The 15,257-nt window shown below is 40.0% G+C and overlaps 1 protein-coding gene and 1 long non-coding RNA gene across 2 annotated transcripts; one reads left to right on the forward strand and one right to left on the reverse strand.

Annotated features, from left to right (window-relative positions):
* Nucleotides 1–967: 967 nt before the first annotated feature.
* On the reverse strand, nt 968–5,175 carry LOC145433220 (uncharacterized). The gene is made up of 3 exons (XR_013913072.1): nt 4,338–5,175; nt 2,428–2,915; nt 968–1,258 (listed from the first exon to the last, which is right to left on the reverse strand). It is a non-coding gene; the product is annotated as an uncharacterized LOC145433220 (long non-coding RNA).
* A 2,710-nt stretch (nt 5,176–7,885) lies between these two features.
* LOC145433219 (uncharacterized) lies at nt 7,886–11,245 on the forward strand. Its single transcript, XM_080310230.1, has one exon. It carries the CDS (start codon nt 8,837–8,839, stop codon nt 11,006–11,008), a length of 2,172 nt encoding a protein of 723 aa, XP_080166356.1. The 5' UTR covers nt 7,886–8,836; the 3' UTR covers nt 11,009–11,245.
* The last annotated feature ends 4,012 nt before the right edge of the window (nt 11,246–15,257 follow it).

Here is a 15,257-nt window from a genome sequence, read left to right on the forward strand (position 1 = left end):
CGAGCAACATTTCAGTCAAAGTGACATTATAATCAAAAAGTCCAGGAAAATGCTTAGGATCGGAGCGCTGCCAACTGAAAATCTCCCGAAAAATTTGACTAGTGTGTTCAGGAGTCCACATCGCAACCCCCCTAGCAAGAGGAAACAATTACCTCCAAAACAGGTTTACAGAACCTTTGAAAAACTTCACAAGGCAGCAATGAAGATACAAGTAGAGTCAGGTGGTGTCCCTAGGATATACATATAATGTGCAAGTGAATGGCTAACATTTGATCATTTAGAATATTGGGTGTTTTACGAAAAAAAGGGCAGGTTGATTGGACAGTATGAAGATGATGAAGATTCTGGTCTGGCACCAAGATTGAGGTGAATTTGTTAGTCATTGGTGTAATAGTGTGTCAGGTAGCGAAAAAATTAATAAGTGTCCGTGTAAGTAGCCTGAAATAGATTGAAAAATGACTGCAATTATGAAGTATTATTTGTTCAGGATAAGCATTGACCTGCAATCAGGGAACAACCAACTTCACTGCTTTGGCTGGGCAGTGGATTTGAAACAATTTTTTGAGATGGATATATGTTACATAGAACTACATGATGTCATCAGTAGGTTGCGAAAATTCACTGAAGTAACTGTGATAATGATGTTGAAATACGACATATTTAGAGCAATTGGAGAAACTAAATGTATGTTCTGGAGTCGGATCAGAATTTCAGGACACCAAATCTCACCCTGTGGTCGGAAGAATGGGTAGTCACGAACTAAAAGTGTCTGTGATTCATCGCTGCGAGACATGCCGTATTTTAGGTACAAACCTGCGTTGGAAAGGTCAGTGTAACTGAGCTCTGTGACCTTGATTACCCACATTCTAGTTGATTCGCTGGATATTTGTGATGGCTGCTCAGCATTCATCAAGGCGAATAACCAAAATAGCTTGGACGAAACGGTAGAGGTGGATGAGCAGGTACATTTGACGGTTCAGGTATTTATTGCAGACCACACACATAACTGGCAGCAACATGCAACTAATAAGGTTAATTTATAGGCGATGGTTGATACTGAAAAAGGCAACATGAATGAGTTCTTGCATCAATTATTTCTTGATGACATGATCAATTCCCAGAGGTCAGGTAATGGTCGCCGCTATCATCCTGACATTCTGAGATGGTGCATTGAGTTGTACTCGAGATCCCCAGCAGCCTATGCACACATTAGAAGCAGCAATGTTCTCCAATTGCCGAGCAACCGCACCATTCGCTCCTACAGGTAGATAAAAAAGCAGATCATCATATTATATAGAGAATTGCATACTTCTATTGTTCACAGAAACTGTATCCCACCTAGTCCAGGCATAAATAAATTGGCACTGGAGCAAATTGCAGTCAGAAAAGAAGAGGGGGAAAACATGACCGGCTTTATATGTTTGGACGAGATGAAAAGTAAAGCTTAGTAACAGTATTAATTGGCTAAGACTTGTAGATATATTAATAATATATGACAAATATTCAATGAACAGTTAAAGAGAATCTTGTCTTGCGAGAAGGCAAACTGGTGGGGCTCGTTGATCCCATGTCAGTGACTGAAGAAAATAAAAGGAATGAGCTAGCCAGTAACATTTTAGGTAAGGATTTATGGCTTGTATAGCATTATTAAAAACATGGGGGCCAATATAAATATATATTTTATTTAAAAGTATTTTACGGAAGGACCGTAACCAGAAAGGTTTCTGTGCCAATAGCATGGTACGCCACACGGTCTATGACAGCAGGACGACTTGCCTCATTGGTTTGGAAGAACATCATTGCATGTGAAAAGGCCGGGCTACAAGTTCATGCTTTGATATGTGATGGACATCCAACCAACAGAAAGATGTTTCGCATCATTAGTCAAGGTCACAAAATCACTATGCGAAGCAATCTTATGGCACATAATCCACTAGCTGTTCATCGACCGATTGCCTTGCTGTCAGACCCCCCTCATTTGCTGAAGGTAATTTAGGTAAAATTTACTCTACACATAGTGTTTAATTGTTGCTTTTCATGGTTAAGACTGCTCGTAATTCCTTATATAATTCAAGAAAGAATGGTTCAAAGGAAATGATAGATGTTCAAGGTCGTCCGATTGTCTGGACGGATATTTCAGATCTGTACAAGCGCGAATCTCATTCAATGCTGAGTGAAAGCTTGCTGAAAAAAGTACACGTTGAACTGACGCCATATAGCAAGGTAACTGTGACATGATCGATCAGTGTCAGTAAATTATCATTTCTGCTTGTCAAACAGATGAATGTTGGTTTGGCTCGTGCTGTTTTAAATGAGCGGGTTGGTAAAGTGTTGAGTAAGGTACCAAGAGCAGAGGGCACGGCGGATTACATACTTAATTTCGCCAAGTATGTCCTATAAACTTATGACATATGATATGTAGTATACCTGATATTTCATCTTTGTAGATGGTTTTCAATTGTAGACTGCTCTTCAAAAAATCCAATCAAAAATCTGGATGATAAACGCATCTTTTGGCTTGAGACATTTGCTGACAGCCTTGCGCAGTGGCATGTAAGTGGGATGCAACAGATTGCATGAAAGTTCACTTATATAATTGTATGTTCAGGATAGTCTTTCAGGAGACTGCAAGAAACTGGTAGCAATGCCAACCCTTGAAGGGCTTTGCTTCACATCACGAAATTTTGCGTGCCTTTGTAGGCGTTTGCTTGATGGAAAGTATTTAAATTATGTCGGACTTCATTCATTCTCACAGGATGTATTGGAGGCCTTTTTCGGAAATGTGGTGAGAATATATTGTCAGCTCCGTTCTCTCCTATCTTTTAGAATTCTTATATCCAATAAACAGCGACAACATGGGGCGCGTTGTTCCAATCCAGACATCAATCAAGCTGCCTATGCCATCCAACACCTAACTGTAAGAAAAGGAATCAAGAAATTGAAAGGCGGCAACACAACATTTGGTGATAAAAATGCATGGACGGAATTGAATGAGGAACCCCTGCAAAAACGCATGAAAAATTGATTGGAATTGCATCAAATAAATACACAGATTGCATTTCTGCTACTCTACTCTCACCTAGTCAGAGTTCACGCATCAAGTATCTAATTATGTCACTTAACTATGACCTCTTAATGAATTGGTTTATTTTTTCAAATCAGTTCTGAGACTACGAGAGCCGCTGCCTGCTGTGGTACTAGATTTGAATTTTCTCAGCCTATCAATCAATTTCCTTGAGAAACTATATGCCAGTGTCTTTATGTAGAGCAGAGTCATTACAAATACTACCTCTTTCACGCTTTCAGAGGTAAACGGGCCGGAGTCAGCGAGGTAATCGACAAAATTGTAAAAAAATCTAGATGAAGAAATACACTTTTTCAAGTGCTCTACATTGATTTCCGCAGCAGGCTTGGAAAACTCCCTACTAGCCTCTACAAATATGTTTTGAAAGAAAGATTGTACTTCCATAGACGGATAAATGAGTTTGATATTCTCCAGCAGTGGTATCAAAGTGAACTGTGGAGAGTCTGATTCCAAATTCGATATAATGTCATGAAGTTGAGGTGATCTGAGAAAACGGGTTTTCACACGCCGCAAAACAAAACCTCCAATAAACTCGATGATATCTGCCTCTCTTGCTGAAATGCTGGCATGTGCAACATGGTCAACAGGCCTCGATGCAACAATACTATCAATTATTTCTAGCAAATGTAATGCAGCATCTGCAATTTCGGGAACCGGCTGAGAAAAACACTTGAAAATTCTGCTACCCTCCATCAAATCAGAATACTGCTCCATAATGGCCTCTAAATTTCCAGTTGTTTTAAATCTTTCCTGCCAGTCTGTAATCAATGTAGCTCCATAGTGTGATAAAAGTGACAAATCAATACTGTGAGAATCGGGTTCCGATGCTGTCAATGATAAATCCCTGAACTTCTGATATTCTTCAGCGGAATAATCTATATCCAAACTATCAGTCTCAATTTCAACTAAAATTGTCTCGGGCACACTCAACATCGCATCCGTTGTTGACATCCTTTTGTAGTCAAGATTACACTTGCTGCTATCAGATAAAAGCTTTGACTTACCCTGGCTGTTATAGTGATATGAATTTTTAAATAAAATAATATACGAAAATATCAAGTACATTAATAATGTCGATCGGAAACTCCAGAGTTGCAATAAACACTGTCCTCTGTTGATAAGTATTGGTTACAAAAACACTGATCCCATTCACAGGACATATATAAACCACGACTCCTTGGCTGTCTCCATCTCATTACCGTCCGTACCCTTTACACCTGCCCGAAATTACCTCGGAACTGGAATAACTCACCTCACGCCTCCAACGTTCGTTGCGATTGCTCGGTTGTCCGAATCCGCTAGATTCAGTCATGCGTGACCTAACAATGGGAAAACGGGAGTTTCCGTTCCATAGTCACTTTCTATAGTCACTTTCTATAGTTTAAGGCTTTCGGAGCAATTTAAGAGGGAATTTTCACTTTATAACCTGAAAAGATATATGTGACTCTTATATATTGTCAAATTATTAATAAATCTAAAATGTCGTCGCGGGCCGCACAAAATGTTCTGGCGGGTCGCGTGTTTGAGACCTCTGATCTAAATTGATGGCGACTTTGTAAACAGCGTCTTTCCAAGATGCTCTGATCTTTGCAATAATCTGAAAGTCTTCTATCTTCAGCGAGATAACATGATTGGATTTGATTTACAACTCTGCTTTTCCAATTACAGCCAGGTCTTCAGAAAAGAATGATAACGCTCCTGCTAGGGTGACTACCGCTGAATCCATGAATTACGAATAGCTTCCAATATTACTGCAATCGAAATAATATGACTAAAAGATTCGGGTATATTTCAATAAGAATATGCCATTAAATTGTGAATTGAAGTTTTGTACCTCCAAGAGCTACATAGTGGATAACAACAAATTATAAGTGTCTTACTAATAATATCCCTATTTACGATAAAGGTAACATTTAGAATTAAAAATAACTCTGGAAATTCCCGAAAAATATGGTATTTCTCCTGCTGGGGTGATGTTACTGCAACCGATAGAATGTTATATCTCAGGTTATAACCAAACAGACTCATCCTGACAAGGCCTGGAACTTTGAAACGGTTGCAAAACATTGTTCCAATATATTTATCTACACACCCTCTGGACTAGCGCAGTCAGCATGCCCTTGACGACGACGCTGTCAGTCATCACTAAGAACAACAAATTCTAACCAATCAGAAGCAAGGTAACGAACTTCCGGTTTCAATCAAGACCAGATTCAGTAAATTCTGAGCTCTGGAAGACAACTTTTGGATTGCCAGAAATCCTACAGTAGCTGCCGTAAAATAAGTCTGACTAAAGCTTCAGCGAAGCGGAACGAAGCTGCAAAATCGGTCGTTGCCATTCCACGTTTACATTCTATACTGGAAGATAACTTTTGGATTTCCACAAATCGTACAGTCGCTTACGCAAAACATTTCTGACCACAGCCTCAGCGAAGCGGAACGAAGCTGCAAATCGGTCGTTGCGATTCCATGTTTGCTTAGTAAACATTGATTCTATAGAATGTAAACGTTTACATTCTATATTGATTCCATTCGATACTGTTACTGTTAATTAATAGCGCCGTAAACTATTGCCGCACTAACTTGTTTTTGGTCTTTTCGGACCAAATGGCTGCCTCTGTGCAACAAGGGTGTGACGAAACAATTCCCCACACTTCTTGTCCTACATTCTTTGGCTGAGTGCATTACATACTGCCATTATAGAGATTGCAGATCCTACAATCTCTATACTAAGTAAGTTTTGGAGGCTGTGTTCCCGTTCGATTCTGGTAGAGAGAGTAGAAAAATAATGAATTTCCAATATAGATGCCAGATTACTCGACATTTATAGACGTAGGTGATTCAGGTTCGTGAAGAACAGAGATGTACCGGTATAAATTACCGTAGGCCTGCCTATTAGACATGGGCTTAAGCGATATTTTGTAGTAGCAATTACGAACTACTACTTTCGGAATTTTTACTTTGATTTTTAAATGTTACTTTTTAGCAGTTATATTGGAGGTATAGCCCGCGTAACAATTGACCGCTAATTTATTCGAAATAGCGCAAATGTATTCTAAAGTTTAAAAATGATTACTTCTAAACTCGCCGATATCAAAGCACAACTTTAAAGTTTAAACTAAATAACAATTAATTATGATTGAAGTTATGATCATACAGGCAGAGTCGTCTAGCCTTATAACTTTTCTGTTCATCTTACTATAAGCCTGAAGAAAATCCGTTCACGGAGTATAGTTACAGAAGTGTCCACTGCCCCCAATGCCCTTCGTGACAAATATGGATCTAATTTTGCATCCGAATATGCAGAGGTGGTCAGTAACGAAGTACTTCTACTTTTCCGAAGTACATCTTTTCGAGAGTTGGGCAACAAGGGTTTCGTTGTGTACACCACATGCGTGTCTACGCTGTAATAACAACGGTGAACAGCCGATTTAATGAGTTTTTCAAAACGGTTGGACACGGTTAGCCAAGGTAGGTGTAAAAATGCCGGGCATTTTTCTGGTCCGTAAAGTCTTCGAGTTCAATAAATATTATTTTACAATGGATATTGTATTGAAAGCTATATTCAAGTTCTGTACCACGAACCAGCTATTTAAAACTGGGTTGTAACCAAGTCACATGGTTCCGAGTCACGAGTCAATCTTACTTCTGTGGTTTTGACTCTAGTCAAGTCGAGTCATTTTCAATTCAACGTCGAGTCCGAGTCCAATTCACCGTTTACCGGGTCAAGTCCGAGTCATAGTGTTATGACTCGAGTCCGAGTCCAAGTCACAGTATTGAAGTCATGTTCATCCAATGTTTTCAATCCTGCTTGGGTGATATCGAATTCCTTGCTTGCCTAACATGCTTATTTTGTCCCTACCAGAGTCTTGGCACATGTTTATTTAGGTAGATTACGGACAGTTCCTGTCCTCATTTACCGATGCTACAGATAGACGAGACAGGCCGCCAATATGATAACTTTACTAATCTTAGAACTTAAAATCAAATATCTATCTTGTCAGTCTGATACATCACAAATGCAAGCATTCAGTTTTTATTACGACCACATCGACGACAGCTCACAAATAGCTGATTGAGAACCAACAAATTCAAGTCTACATACGATCTGATAGAGAACCTACGAATTCACGTCGACAAATAAGGTGATAGAGAATCAACAGATGCATGATTATGTAGGGGTATTTTCACCAGGCCAGCATGCTGTAAAAGCGTGCATGTGGCTATGTGCAGTGACAAAAAACAGATACCTTTTGATATTACTAAAGGTTTTCCCAATTGCATTACAGACTGCATCGCAGTTACAGCATTGGAGAAATAATTGAGGCTGTTAAAAAACATTTTTCCAATTTTCCGGCTACTTCTTAGAATTGTTAGATTGCCTAAAAATACTTCAATTTGGCTCAATTCCGACCGGTAGAAAGTAATGCTCTGGGAGAAAATTTTGTATTAATTACGAATAGAGATTTTCGAATTTTACGGGCTATACCTCATGATATTGTTAGATTGTGTAAAAATATGATTCATAGCAAATTTGGCTCAATTCCAACAAGAAGAAGCGAAGTTATCAGAGTAGGATATTTTCTATATGAAAAAATAGTCGGCCTACCACTAGTATGTAATTATATTATATGAAAGAATTTCTCACTAAAAATACTCCATTAATTTCACATCCAAAATTTTCTTTTCTCATATCAATGATTCTACTTTTTAAAATTTAACCAGATTCAGTGTTCTTTTAATGCAACATAACAATTTTATCAAGTAGCCTAGCCATCAAGTAAAATAAAAAAAAGAAGTTATTCTTGAAGAGCCCTACTGTACAAACATCACACAACATTAGCCATTCATTATTACTCACGTGCGCAATGCACATACCTAATAAAACGTCAAATGGGCGGAGGGTATTGTGTGTTTTCCACAGACGGCAGATCAAATCAATGATGAGTTACACTTCAAAAATACCAAAGTGGAGAGGAGATCCTCAGATATATTAAAGCGGTGTGACCTTAGAATAAATCCACATTTACTGAATACACTTTCCACTGGTGCACTAGATGCAGGAATTGACAAGCATTTTTGAACCTCACTGAAGAGCGTTGGATACTCATTCTTTCCAGTCGCCCAAAAATGTAAATAATCATCGCCTTCAAATCCACACATGAGCTTATCAGTCTCTTCCAAGTACTTGACCATCGGGGTCATTGCATTGGCTCTAATTGAACTTTGCTTCGATTCTTTGCTTGTATAATTGAAAAGTCTTGAGTACGGTACTTTGATTGCGGAGGAATTATTACCTCTTCATCACTGGATGATTTTGTACAATACATTGCTACTATGTACCATTGTCTGTTGTTTTTTACGGCGGCCTATCTGATATCAGACTAGTGCAACGAAAGCAGTGGTGACAAATAGCGATGTCGGCAGAATTCGTCAGATGCGTTGATCTAGCCGTTACGATTCGCAAATTTCTTCGTCTTCGAGTCATATAAAATAAACCAAGTCAATGACTTGGGACGAGTCATGCGTAATGACTCGAGTACAAGTCGAGTCAATCCAAATATTGACTCGAGTCGAGTCGAGTCATTTCCCATTTCAAGAAAATGAGTCGAGTCAAGTCGAGTCACAAAAAAATCGTGACTCGAGTCATTACAACCCTGCTAGAAAAGCTTGCCTGTTACTTTTTAACTGTATGCTTTTTTTCACTTCTCTAGTACCTATGTATGTAGTGCATGCTCAAACTAAAAGGCTATGAGGAAAACTGCGAACAAGCACTCAACTCGTGCATCGTTGAAAAACAAACATGGTCATCCGCCGGCGATTCTGAGCACGAATGCGAAGATTTTAATTGTAAGCATGTTGCTATGCGGCAGTGCTGCTGCGATCGCCATCTTTTCGACGTCCAACTCGGCAAGAACTGTAAGCATCGATACAGATTCCGATTTTAGATGTGACATACCATCCCCTTCTGTCCAAGATGTATATATGTGCGCTCTGTCTCGGTGTAGTTTTGATGTTACTCTCTGTTCCGAACAATGTCCATTTGGATTCGCTGCCGACGAAACGGGCTGTCCGGCAGAATGTGCTTGTGCCGAGGAGGGCATTTTCCAGGGCGACATTCAGTTTAAAGAATTCGAAGTACCAAATATGATGGAGGAGTATGGTTACATATCTACAGATGAAGACTTTGCTACGTATGTAGGATCCGCTGTCAAGGGACACGAAATCTATGACCGACAAATCGTTGGAGGGAAATATGTTGTTAAATATGATTTCGCAAGTAATCTCCTGGAATATCAGAAGGACTGGATTATGCAGTCATTCACCTCTATTGAAGCTTTTAGTTGCATAAAATTCGAAAAGATCACGAGCGAACATATAGGTACGCATTTGAAATTTAAAAAGGACTTTGTGTGTTCATCCCACGTAGGCCGACCATGGAACGAAAACGAAGTGGCGGTTATCCAATTAAATCCATTATGCATTATACGTGGTATAAAGCACGAGATTCTGCACGCACTTGGTTTCTACCATGAACAGTCGCGCCCAGACCGAGATGCGTACATAGAAATTAATTGGGCAAGGATTAGGAAGACCGGCGCATACAATTTTAGAAAGAAATTAAGGAATGAGGTTCAAGATTTCAACTCGAAGTATGATTTCGGTTCACTTATGCATTACATCGGTTCTAGTTTTTCAATAAACCGCAATGTAGATACTATGAAATCTTTCACCGGCGAAGTGCTAGGGGGGCGCGATTTCTCTGCTGAAGATATTTATGAATTGAACGCTTTATATAAGTGTTCTAAAGTCACTTCTGGTGCAGCATTACAATGGAGTGCGTGGTCGAGTTGGAGCAGATGTGATGAAACGTGCGGAATAGGTAAGAAGACTCGATATCGATACTGCGAATCCCAACAAAACAAATATTCACAATATTGCAAAGGAGAGTCATTCGAAATATCGGACTGTGAAATTTCACGTTGCCCGGGAGGAGAGTGGAGTCAGTGGGGTCCATATGGTCCTTGTGAAAAGACATGTACGAACGATGGTAAAAGTATGGCAAAACGATATAGATATTGTTTGGACGGCCCAAACGCATGCGGATGGATTACAGGCAATGGAAAGACATGTTCCGTGCCGATTTGCAAGAAGAACGGATTGTGGCATGATTGGAGCAACTGGTCTGCGTGTCGAGAGACTTGCGGGACCGGCTTGCAGTCTCGAGCGCGATTATGTAAAAATGAAAAGAATTATGCAGTCGCTGCATGCGGCACGTCGTCGCAGAAAGAAGTTGAAATGCGAAAATGCGATTTAAACACTTGTTTCGCTGACCAGAAAACTTTCGGGCCGTGGTCTCAATGTTCTGCTACTTGTGAAGGGTACAGAAAAAGGACGTGTACCGGTGGTAGATGTTCTTCGTCTGTCGAGACCGAACCGTGCGGCCCGAGAAAGTGCAACGAAGGTGCCATTTTCGCTACATCGAGAACGAGCTTAGCCATAGACGACGTATGTAACGTCGCTTTTACAACGGAAAATTGGGTATTCGGAGACTTTAGTGGCGACGGCCGTCTGGACATTGTTTGCTTAAACGCTTACGGAGTGTACCAATTATCGTATGGTAGCAATTCCGGATTTAAAAAAGTGTGGTCCGGATCCTTCGATCGGTGCGGCGGCGGTGTTTTACTTCAGGGAGATTTTAACTTTGACGGGAAGAGCGATCTGGTTTGTAAGTCCAAGAGGGAGCGTCAACTCATAGTCCGATACGCAGGTGACAAACGCTTTCACGAGCCGCTGATCGAAGGGTGGGTGTTCTGCGCCAATTATTCTTCGCAGCTTACGACCGTGACACGCAGTGGCAGAACCGCTCTTTTGTGTTACGATAGCAAGCATGTTCTGGAGTTATGTATTTTGAAACGTTGACAACAGTTTCTATGGCTGTGACGGAGAGTGAATGGGTGCATGAGCACTGGTCAGTAGTCTCGCTGTTGAAACCAGTCATGAACCACGGGAACTATTTTTTCGCGATCTGGAGATGACGTTTCATGAAAATTTATTCCAAGACGCTGCCTGACTAAAACTCTTTTACATGTTAGTTGTTAATGTTAGTACTGAAGTTGCTTGCCTAAATTCAAGTTTATAGACGTATACATGACACGACCGCGTCTGTTTTTTGTTTGGCTAGAATTACATCGTTAACGCGTGTGGCGAGGCGGCGATAGCGATCCGCCGATCCGCAGCTGCAACACCAAGGTTGCTGGTTCGAGTCCGCTCTGCGTTCTTCTAATACTCTTTAAATCCTTATTCCAATCGAAGTTACTACTTGGCATCTTCTGCTGGGGAATTTGCATGATGACATTCGATCTGCATCAAAATTACCGGCTATGACAATCAATGTTCCCTCTAATTTTTCAAGAGCCTGCGCAAACACGCCAACTCACTGCGCAGGCCCTCGGACAACAGTAGTAGTAGTATAGATCGGTCTTGATGTGGCAGGGGTTCTTATGGGCCCGCTCGCATGCGGCTGGGAAACTCGTGTTGGCATGCGGCTCTTATGTCTTATGGGCCCGCTCGCATGCGGCTATTGCGTCTTATGGCCCCTCTCGCACGGTAACTCTTTTCAGTATAGGGATCGCTCGCACGCGGCTGCGAAACTCGTGTTGGCATGCGGCTCTTATGTCTTATGGGTGAGTTGGCATGCGGCTATTGCGTCTTATGGCGGGGGTGGCATGCGGCTACTGTGTCTTATGGGTGCGGCCGTGAATCGCCCTTTCGGGTATACGCGCGGTGGCACGGTGCCGTGAAAACTCGTGATGGCATGGTTACCTTTCAGGTATAGGCGCGGTGACATGGTGACCCTTCGGGTATAGACTGTTGATGATTTGACTAACGTTGCGGGTATAGGCGCGGCGGCATGGTGTTGAATATGTATCTGGTATGGTAAATAGTGACGTCATTGGTTCTTAGCTGATGTATATGTCGCAAATTATTATATATGACCGGTCCGAGTTGATCCTAAAGTTTACGGTGAGTGCGACAATGATATATCGTTATTATTATGGGTGCGGCGATGATTCGTACTTTCGTTTATAGACTGCGGGCGACATGTCGTACTTTCACCAAAAAGGGTGTGAAATAGTTTGCTAAATCTAGGAATCACTTGCATGATAATATTTGGGTAATTAGATTACCACAGAGCCGGCGTAGACGGCGATTCGAATATCAGCAATAACCACGCTCACAAACTAACACTCCAAATAGGTTTGAAATAGTTTGCAAACCCTGCGATCGCGGACCAGATAATGTCTCGGACATAGCCATCTTTCGCGACTTGGTGTTACATGCATATCGATCGCTCACACGGTGAAATATTCGTAAGCAGTTTGTCACAGAACTTGATTTCGCTCGTAAGATTTAATAAGTAACGAATAACAGACCGTCAGTGTCGGTAACTTGAATAGCGACAAATTGTCACTTATTTTTGCTCTAACCCTAATCCTTTTTGAAGTGAACGCTTATTCATAAAGGTGTGAAATAATTTTAAAATCCTACGACCGCTCACAGGGTAATGCTCCAGACATAGCGATCGCTCATGATTTGGTGTTACAGACATACCGATCGCTCACAAGGTAATATTTCCGTAATTAGTTTGTCACAGAGTCGTCGCAGACGGTGATTCGTAAACCAACAATTTGACACTTTCTGGTGGTCGCTATATGTTTTGACACTTCGGAACGTGGTCGACTTTAGTTGTATGATAAGAATCATGCGAATATACAAGTAATGTGTCAATTTGTCAACTTGAAATGAAATTCACTAAACAACTCAAGTTGATTCGTATCTTAATGTTTTAATTCGGTACAACTCTGATCCTTTTAGAAATTCTTTTGAATCGACCGTAACCTGAATATTACTGACGCCGACTTTCAGCCAGATCGAATTATTCGCACATTCCGCGTCGCTGTTTTCACACCTATAGAATCAACACCAACTATAACTCTACAAGAATCAAGAATCACAAGTATGTGCATTATACAGTTATTGTCTTTATCAACTTGAAATCAAACTCTTAACAAAAACACACAACTTATCATTTGTCAACTCTAGCATTACCAAAAAATCAGGTAGGTCTATTATTGATTGAAAATCCTTGAGTCCTTATTATCAAAAATGTTATAGTGCGGCGTCGGAATCCATTCGCGGGGTGTACTAAAGGTAAATTCAGATAATCCAAAATGAAATATTAGGACTTTGACATAGTCTGAATTGAAATAGATTGACAATCATAACTACCAACTTTCGCCCAGTCACATTTCGAAATTATACGCATATTGATTTGAAACAAGTAATGAAATATTACAACTATATTCGCGATCCAACTTTCCGTTTGGCAAAGATAGTTTCAGAAATACTATCACTATGATATCTCAACATTTTAACATCTTGCCATACACAAAAGAGTAAAATACAAAAACCTTGTCAAGTCAATCCGTTTGTAACTTACCCAACCAACTCAACAGTATCCTTATGAAAAGTAGACAAGACTACGCGAGTAATCACCACAATCCAAAATCCATAGCAAGTTCGGTTTTAGGCATATACCGTCAACTCGTCTTTTTTTGTTCAACTGTAAAAGTCGTTACTATTCCGCGAGACAAAGAAATTACTACGCGGTATATTTTGTAAGACAAAAGTAATTGCTTCTCGGTGCCGGCGACTTGAGATTAACATAATATGTTTGAGTATACGAGATTTGAATTTCTGACCAACGTAGTTGAGAATTCATTTATTACAATCGAACGCCGGTATCATGTCGAAAATTATCGTGATGTAAACATAAGGATTGTCACATCGATTTAACATATGAGATTTTGTAATGGTCTATCATGACTTGATTATTAAATTATTCGCGTTAATTAGACCCGGCGTTGTGGTAAAGGTTATTATGACAGCAACAAACTTTTCAGTACCGTTGTTATTAACATATCGAGTTGTAAAACTATGCGTGTATGAAATGTTCATGATTGAAAAAATTATTCCACCTTGGTACATATCACTCTGCGTATCGCGGATATCAGAAAATATTTTACAAATGTAATTGTTTCCAGTAACCAAACTAAAGATGAAACAACAATTTCGTTTGCTGATTAACAACCGGTGCAATACTTTATTGTCGGAATCTGCGACATCGAATTGAAACATACGCACATTACGCAGTACGAAAATATCACTTTGGGCTCCGGGGGCGGTGTCATTTAATCTGTGTTAAACTCTGTTCACACTCTCTGTCGAAAATGCGTGAAATGTAAAAACATTACGAGGTCACACTCTAAGATTTTGATCATCAAAAAGTAAATAGAGGTATCTTTACTGGATCGATTCTATTCAACTGGTCTTGGTTAATACAAAACCCATAACAATAATATCGAAGTGTGTGCTACACTGAAATCTACAAAAATGTGTTTGTATTGCTTTCATAGTAGCGATGTCGATTTGAACCTCCAGAATAATTGTCATCATGTAACCAAACTAAGGAAAGTTGTTGTCAATTTGTATGATGTTCACTGAATGCGTACTATAGAACTAATTGTGTAACGCACACGATCAGAGAAGTTGGAAATTTCCCCATTGTCATTCGTCACAATACTCGGTCACTAAAATACGTTACTTGGATGTGATTGAATCGCTGGTAGTTAACTCGATAAATCAAACCCCTAAGAAATTTCACTCACTCATTAGATATTAAACAGTGTCGCCTAATCGGTGTGGGTCGCTTTTTATAAATACAAATCATACCTGGCCATCGCTGATAATTAACTCGGTAAATCAAAACCCTAAGAAATTTCACTCACTCGCTGGATATTAAACAGTGTCACCTAATCGGTGTAGATCGTTTTTCTAAATGCAAATCATACCTAGCCAACAGAAAACAATTTTCACTCACCCGGTAATGAAACCAAGTGGTTGCTCTTCGTTCGATATTTTGTTTGTGTCAAATACTTTGCAATGAACACATTTGAGTGGTTGAGCTTTACATCATCAAGCTGTCATCTGTAAATCGAGATTACATCCGACTTGTAACTCTATCGTTTAATTAGCCGAGTTGTATGCACAGTTTGATATTTTGGTCATTTAGTGATTGCTGAACATACCAAACGATGCACACCCACCT

This window comes from Botryllus schlosseri, chromosome 2, assembly GCF_051294905.1.
Source record: "Botryllus schlosseri isolate E-star chromosome 2, Bs_hap1, whole genome shotgun sequence".
NCBI lineage: Eukaryota > Metazoa > Chordata > Ascidiacea > Stolidobranchia > Styelidae > Botryllus > Botryllus schlosseri.